The sequence below is a fragment of the Antrostomus carolinensis genome, unplaced genomic scaffold (genome assembly GCF_000700745.2).
Source record: "Antrostomus carolinensis isolate BGI_N321 unplaced genomic scaffold, ASM70074v2 scaffold20158, whole genome shotgun sequence".
NCBI lineage: Eukaryota > Metazoa > Chordata > Aves > Caprimulgiformes > Caprimulgidae > Antrostomus > Antrostomus carolinensis.
In genome coordinates this window covers 1-7860 of record NW_010333908.1, presented here as the reverse complement: position 1 = coordinate 7860, position 7860 = coordinate 1, and the positions used below count along the sequence as shown (strand labels likewise).

Genomic DNA, 7860 nt, shown 5'->3' with positions numbered 1-7860 from the left:
TGGAAGGTGTCCCTGCTGATGGCAGGGGGGTTGGAACTGGATGAGCTTTAAGGTCCCTTCCAACCCAAACCATTCTATTATTCTCTGATATTTCTACTTGTCTTCCATGCAGAGATGATCTTTAGGCTGGTAATAAATACTGCTTTTAAAAGGGTGAGGTAAAGGTAGGGTCCTTGAACCCCAACTCATGTGCTGCTCTTACCATTAGGAGCTCCTGTGGGTTTGATGGAAGGCTATCTCTGTATCTGTCCAATGTTTAAAGTGAAGAATCAAATATTGGGTGTTCTTAAATGGTTATGGCTGAGCTGTTTAAGGCTCTTTGCTACTGATGTAGCTTAGAATTCCTCCTCTTTTTTTGAGTAAGTCAGGTAGTTACAGAAGTGTTTACTTACCTCTCTAAAGAGGTCTCGGAGCTGCAGTTCTTGACTGGGTATCACTTCAAAGTCTGCTTTGACTTCTGAATAGGTGTCATTTATAATAGCCAAGAACATGTTCTGCAGAGGAAGGATGCAGTTAGATATTTGTTTCTGGAAATTGCATTTGTATTTTGCTGGAGCTGTTGTTCTGGGGGCTGTGCCGTGCTAGGGCACGTGACCAATGGGACAGAATGCTTTGCTGGGTGCAGACGTGCTCATTATTTGATAATCTTAGGGTCTTAGGGAATATTTTTGGGAGACAAATCACTTATTTCCCTCTGCAGTATCAGCTGAAAGGCCTAGTTCCCTGGAGCTAACGGATTTCTTGTTGTATGCTTGTACCTTTTTCAGATGATGTTTCAATCTGATGTAGTTACTGAAAACATCAATCTAACTGATAAAACAAAGCTGCACCCACACAGTCCCATCACACTCTCTCTTTAACCTTCCTACCTGACAAGGCTGACATTCTGCAGTTTTCAAGAAGACCCAATTAAGTTTTCAGAAATTAAAATCTTAAGAACTGGGCGGTGCAGTAGAGTGAAAGGTGCAACGTGCTTGTTTTGTGGTGCAAAAGCCCCTTTTGTGTCTGTTTGGAGGAAGGGAGAGCTGTGAAATGTCTTGCCAGCTGGGAACTACCCCAAAAGAGTTTGGATTTTCTGTCTGCCCAGGTGTCCTGAGGAGCAGCCAGGGCAAAGCCCACTGTCACCTTGGGGTGGAAAACACTGTTTTTGGTGCACTAGACAACAGTTCTTCTCTATTGCTTATGCAAAAGGACCAGCATTTTTAAGATGATACCTACCAGCAATATGAAGAACACAAAGAATACAAATGTGATGAAGTAAATAGGTCCAAGGATTCTGTTTGCTGCTTCTATGGTTTCAAAATTGAAATCTCCCAGCACGATACGAAACTGCGTAAAGCTGAGAGTAAAAAAAAAAAATACCAGAATGAGGTTGACTGGCTTCTCCTAAAAAGAAGTATTGTCAGCATTATTTAAAAAGGAAAAAAAACAAACAAACAAAAAACCCCAATAGATACAATTGAGACTGATTCACCTTGATGTTAGTCACTGAAATCAAAAGGCAAGCCAGGGTAATACTGCAGTGGTACATTGGGCATTTACCCTGTATTTTGAGAATTTGAAAGTACCAAGGAATTGTTAAATGGCTTATATGAGAAAATATTTTCATTTTGGATAAAACACCTGGGTTGGTTTTTTGTGGAGTTTTTTGTTGTTGTTGTTGTAGTTTTTGGTTTTTTTAAATTATTTCCTTTCTGTTCTAGCTTCACGGAACAGGCTGCCCAAGGAAGTTGTGGATGCCCCTCCCTGGAAGTGTTGAAGGCCAGGTTGGATGAGGCTTTGAGCAGCCTGGTCTAGTGGAAGGTGTCCCTGCTGATGGCAGGGGGGTTGGAACTGGATGATCTTTAAGGTCCCTTCCAATCCTAACCATTCTATGATTCTATGATTCATGATCCCCTATCTTCTGTTAGTACAGAAGATAACAATCTAGGTCCCTATGTCCCTCTATAGGGGATTTTATTCCTACCTAAGACAAATAAATACTTGTTTCTCTATATTGCAGCATTTAAAACTACCTCACACCCAAGTGGATCCAAAATGAACTATTTTTCTTGTTTAGAAGTCCCTAAATTTTACATGAAAAGCTGCTTTCAAACAATCTGGTACACTAGAGGTGTCTCTCTCCAGTTGTGAAATGTAGCCATGGGCTGAAACACAATGCACAGTGTAGGTGACAGCTTAGGGTTGGTGCAAGGACTATCAGAACCAGTTCCAGCTGGCACCTGGGATTGATCTGATGTTGTTGCTACAGTGAGTGGCTGAAAAAAAATCTGGGGAAGAAATTAAGAGAGCCAGTAGATGGGATTCAGGGACCCTTAGCTATGCAGCTGGATGTTTTCTTAAAAGACCATGTTTAATGTACATGTGGTATCTTTTGAACGTATGGAGACTTTGGGAAATGGATTGTATAGACAACAAAATTGGTTTTACTCTCTGAAATAAGCTTAAATGTTGAAGACCTGTACTCGTAACTTCTGCTTAGCAGAAACTGGTTTGCACCTGCACCAACTGGGGGGGGAGGGGGGTTGTATCAAAAAGTTTTAGAAAGTAGCATACATGCAGTTTTGGAAAGAGGAAAAGTCTTCAACTTGTGACCCGAAGACCAGATAACCTAACTGGGCATAGGCAAAGAAAATGATGAAGAACATGATGGCAAATCCAATGATGTCTTTGGCACAGCGAGATAAAGTGGAGGACAGCTCCGTCATGGTTTTGCTGAAGCTCACATATTTAAATATCTACGAGAGAACAGAACGTATGGTTATTGGGGGATCACAATATCTTGCAACTCCTTTAACAGCATTTCTGGAATGTTACCTGTAATCATAATTTACAGGTTAAGTCTTACCTAGAAATAAGTTGCGTGGTCTGTAACTGTAAGGAGAACTAGGAGTGGGTGTGTTTCTGGAGAAGATGAATATTCTGCAGAGCAAATAAGCTTCTGTGCTAAAGCTAATAGCGTGTGGAGAGGTCTTTGCTGGGTACTGGTATGTGTGATCAGCTCTAGCAGGTCTGGACCCCGGGTCAAGGAGACTGCAAGCCACACCACCCTCCTGTGTCTGAGGATTCCCTGATGGGCTGAGTTGGTAAGGAGCTCTTTTTCTACTTTGGGTCTGAAACAAGGCCTGAACAATAGCCTTGTTCAATGACAGTCATTAATTAGAAACATGGTTGTGTAACTAAATTAACAGTAATCAGTCTGAGGGAAGGATGATAAAGGCAGAACATGCAGCTGGGGTACAGAATGGATATAATGAGGGAGAGTCCACAGGTTAACAACCAGTGCTCCCCAACAGCTCCTTCCTGCAGCCTGGGCAGTGGAAGAAGGCCAAAAGCTTGTTTATTTTAAAAGGATATGACCTTTCATGATAGTTTATGTTCAGGTACTTGGGGCGTGACTGTAAAGCCTGATCTCTTCTGGCAGATGTGAACAGCTCCCCTGCCTATTCCACAGCCACTTTGGGCTGGGTGTTTTACAACTACCTTAGAGGAGAGAGGGCCTGGAAGCAGCCTGGGATCAGGCAAAAGCTTTGGGAAGTTTAATCCTGTCACTGGGATCACCGAGGCCACCCAAACTGCAGTCACTGATGTCTGCTGGGTGCAGGGGAAGGGGTGCAGAGCCTAGTCAGGGCCAGCAGGGTTTAGCAGATTAGGGGCATTGGTGTGTAAACATGCAGGACTGGGTCGGCCCCAGGGCACCTGCTTGGGAACAAAAGTAGCCCCTCGTCTTAGAAGAATTTGCTACTCTGTCCAGAGATCAGCAGATCTATTTGCAAATAAGAATGAAATGAAAGGTGTCCTGGCATAAAGCCACTTCTGAATCAAGTTCTGACACATTTTGCCTTCCTCTGCAGTTAAAACAGTTAAACTGTTTTCATAGCTTTTGCCTCCAAAAGCTGTGAATAGCTTCACCTATTCCAGCCATGCCATCAGGATAGGTCAGGCTGTGACCTGGATAGCACTGGGTCTAGGAAAAGACTGAGTTTGAGGAGGATCTTTGGCCATGGTTGTTTTCCAGCTGCTCCAATGGAGACAGCTGCCCATGTGCAGCATTTTTTTCTTTAAGATGGGTTTGGAATTTGTGTGACCCATGCTTGTGAGAAGGAGGTAATTTTAAACTCTTCTGGAATCTTATAAACAAAATGATTCTTGAGTACAAAAAAGGGAATAAGAACCAATACCTTTATCCAAGCAAAGAAGATGTTGACAGCAATCATGTTGTTGTAAAGGACTTGCCAGAAGGCAAGGAAATAGAAGTCTGGATATGCATGGGCATCAGACAGCAGCTCTTCCATCAGCTGGGACACTTTTACAGTGCGGTAGATGTTGAAGGCAATGGCAAGGATGGATACCTGAGGGAAAGCAGAAGCCAGTGAAACTGAAGACCAGCTATGTCCCCTCTCTTCAGACTTGTCATTTTGCACAGGAAAGACTGTCTTGATTTTAAAAGATTTGCAGAACCTCAGCTTCTTAGATGTTTTGTCATAAACTCTATATGTTTAAACTTTATTGGCCAAATAATTTGTAATTGTACTGTGCTAATTCTGGGCTTGTGCTATGTGACATGCTGCATACATTGTAATTTCACTGTGTTAGCTCTGTTATGTGCTAGTGCTTCCCTGCTCTGCAAAGATTAAGGGTAAAACAAGGTGGATAATGAGTAGAAAGGATGTGCAGCCACAGCAAGTTGACAGCAAAGCTAGAAAAGAGTTCAGGTGTGCTGAACTGTGGTGGGGCACACAGCCCCTTCAGTGTGGAACAGTGAGTGACTGACATCAGTCAGGAACAGACTCGGGCTGTCCTGGCTCCTTGGCCATCTCTCCACTGCTAACCCAACCTGGCTAAGCACAAAGGTGAAAGTCAAGGGGTAGCTCACCACCAGCAGCAGCAAATCCAGCCAGTTCCAGGCACTTCTGAAATATTCTTTTTTCAGTTTTACTATTTTTATAACTTCCTGGATTATGAATATAATTATAAAGATGCAAAAGGCAATTTCACAAGAAGCCAGGAAGTAATCGTAATACGTGACGTATCTGAGGAGCTTCACAGAGTAGATATGTGAGGAGGTGAAAGCACCCCCAGTGGCAGGGAACTCTACCACCAACCTGGAAAAAATTGGGGACTGGTGTTAGATATCATCCCTTTTAAATCATGTCAGCCCTTAATTTTCTAATATTAATAATTACTATATTAATAATACATTACTGAGACTCCTACAAGACCTTCTTGTAAGGTTTACACCAAGGTTTCCATGAGACGAGTATTACATGGTAGGGAAGGTTGAGGGGAAAACAAGAAAGTCTTGGGATACCCAAGTTATGGTGTTTGGTTAAAAGTCTTTAAAGAACCTGTTTCAGAAGAGCAGAGGTTCACCCTGCCCTGAGCCTTTTCCCTCCATTAGCTGATAACAGGACTAATAATCCAGACTTTGACCTTGCAAAAGTCTACAAAATCTATTCCAAGGGACAGCAGCGACCAGCTGTACAGACCAGACACCAACTATCACCAAAAAATGGCAAGGAAGGACCTGGGTCTGCTCCCTGCACTAACTGAATTTCTGCATTTTTAATCAATTCCTGTCTTGCCAGCTGCTACCCAAGAAACATGGCTACATACGCCTGAGGTGACAGTGACCAGCCTTTCCTCATGTCCTTATGGAAGCATCACGCCTCAGGAAATTGCATTTCACATGTAGTCAAGGTAAGAACTCACCTGACTGTACAGAAGAGGTTTAGGTTCGCATTATATGTTGAGAAGTCGATAAATACAACCCTGGTTCCTCTAGTGAGCCAGCTGTTGTTCCTGAGAAACACCAACTTCTCCACGCTCTCCTGCTTTGATTTAGGTAAAGTGAACATGTATCCCCCACTGCTGTACAAGCCCATAGATCCCCAGTACCACGGGGCTAACGAGGAGGCCGAGGTGTATTTCCATCTGTCAGAAATGGGAAAACAAAGCAGCTCAGCTCATGGAAACTGGACTGAAGTAAGCTTAAGCTTTTATTTTATACAATTCTTGTTAGTTCTTGTGTTCTTCTGCATCCACAACTGACCATTTAAGCCAGACCTTTAAATACAACTTTTCTTTATGTGAAGTGTGCATGAGACATACGGCCTTAAAATATTCCCATTTCTTTTATTTACCTACTCAGTACATTCACAAAACAGCAATTGCTTATGAATCTGGATTTCACCCAACATGGGCCAGACAGTTTATTACCTTAAAACCTTTATAAGTAAATGGAGTATCTCTGATTTACATAGTTCATTGTTACTGTGGCATGTTCACGTGTTCTTTCATTGCCTTAAATGCTAAATGAAGTGTGTGAAGCCGGCCTTTTGGCTCTGTTTCCAGAGCATTTTAGCATGATTCCAATTTATAAACATGTGATTTAAATTCAGGCTTCATATAATTGAACATTTCTCCAGAGATGTTAGTGGAGATAAGCCCACTAAGATGTGCTTCTGCTAAACTGGGCTCACTGTTTCCAGTTCTTCCTGTCTCTCCGCTGTAGATTTCCCTTGCCAAATCCCCATCTATAATGTTGGCACAAAAACAAATCCATGGTTTATCTCAATGTAAACAAGAGCAAAACTCAGCTAATTGCATGCACAGTGGTTACTAACTGAAGACTAATGGCAGTATGGATTTGGTTAGGTTTTCAGAAACATTTCTGTGCTGAAGTAGGATGACTTACTCAGATTTGTTCCACAGACCAAAGTTAGACCTGTCTTCAGCTCGGTATCGATATTCACTGTAACAGTCTTCTAACAAAGTATGGAAATAGGGGTAGATGGAGCAAGTGTTGTTGCGTACTTTCAGCTGGCGAATCTGGGCTACTCCTAACAGCAAATTCTCGTAGTAAATATGGCTGTTGTTGTTCTGGAAGGTTAACGTCGTGTTGTTATACCACGTGTCCCAGTAGAGTCCATCCAAAAGGGGTCCCTCTGCAAACTATATGTACAAGTGAGGTTGAAGTTTCAAAAGAAGATTTAAATGCCACTTTTACCCCATTTTTTAGCATACAAATCTCTACAGGATTCTCAAGTTACAGCTACAGAGTCTGAGCTAGAATACTAAAAATTCCCACCTATGTGCTGTCTTATAAATATGGCATATTTACATCTTTCTGCTATGAGTCACTTCTATTCCCTGTGCAGTTCTGTCAGAGATATGTAATGGGATTATTCAGGGTAAGGCTATAACATACGTCTGTTTGGGTTTTCATTGAAAAATTCTGCTGAATTCTAAACAAATATGTTTAAACACAAACATTATATGTTGTTTTAACAAAATCTGTTGGTTATCTTAATCTCTGAAGATCTGTTTTGGGATATATTTCTGATTAGGTTTTCAGTCATCTGAATCTAAATGAAGTATTTAATTTTGAAGGCAGGGAAAAAAATTCCCTCTTTTTCTGGGTGTTTCTTAGATGCAGATAAAGAGCACTAAACTTGGGGAGAACATTATTCCAAGTACAAAACAACATGCTCCCATGGTTTGGCACCAGCTGAGCTTGTATTACAACTATTTCTAGTACATCAGCACACACATTGTATAGGAAGGGCTCACTATTTTGTGGACTAGCAATAACAGACACCATGATAAGGGAGAGTACAATTCTTCCAAATGAATTGTTATAACCAGGTATTTCCATTTTTAAGGAAGAGTAGGGTGAGGAACTTTGCCTTCTGCTGTCAGCTGGACAATGCTGGTAATTTTGGGAAGTCCTCCACCTAGTAGTGAAAACAGAGATGAGTGTTTTGCAACCATCACTGAAATATGAGGTAATGTAACAGCAAACCAGGTGAACCAAGATGGTATGTTTTCCTGGCTGTCCCAGTGGAAATCATATATATA

General features: G+C 41.8%; 1 protein-coding gene across 1 annotated transcript in view; it reads right to left on the bottom strand.

The window, feature by feature from the left end:
• Positions 1-7024, bottom strand: part of LOC104529676 (polycystic kidney disease 2-like 2 protein) — a 9840-nt gene extending 2816 nt beyond the window's left edge. Inside the window, 8 exon segments of the mRNA XM_029086503.1 lie at positions 393-494; positions 1219-1339; positions 2557-2738; positions 4182-4352; positions 4877-5105; positions 5713-5934; positions 6698-6955; positions 6957-7024. Of these exon segments, the coding sequence (XP_028942336.1) occupies positions 393-494; positions 1219-1339; positions 2557-2738; positions 4182-4352; positions 4877-5105; positions 5713-5934; positions 6698-6955; positions 6957-7024 (1353 nt within the window).
• Positions 7025-7860: the final 836 nt, after the last annotated feature.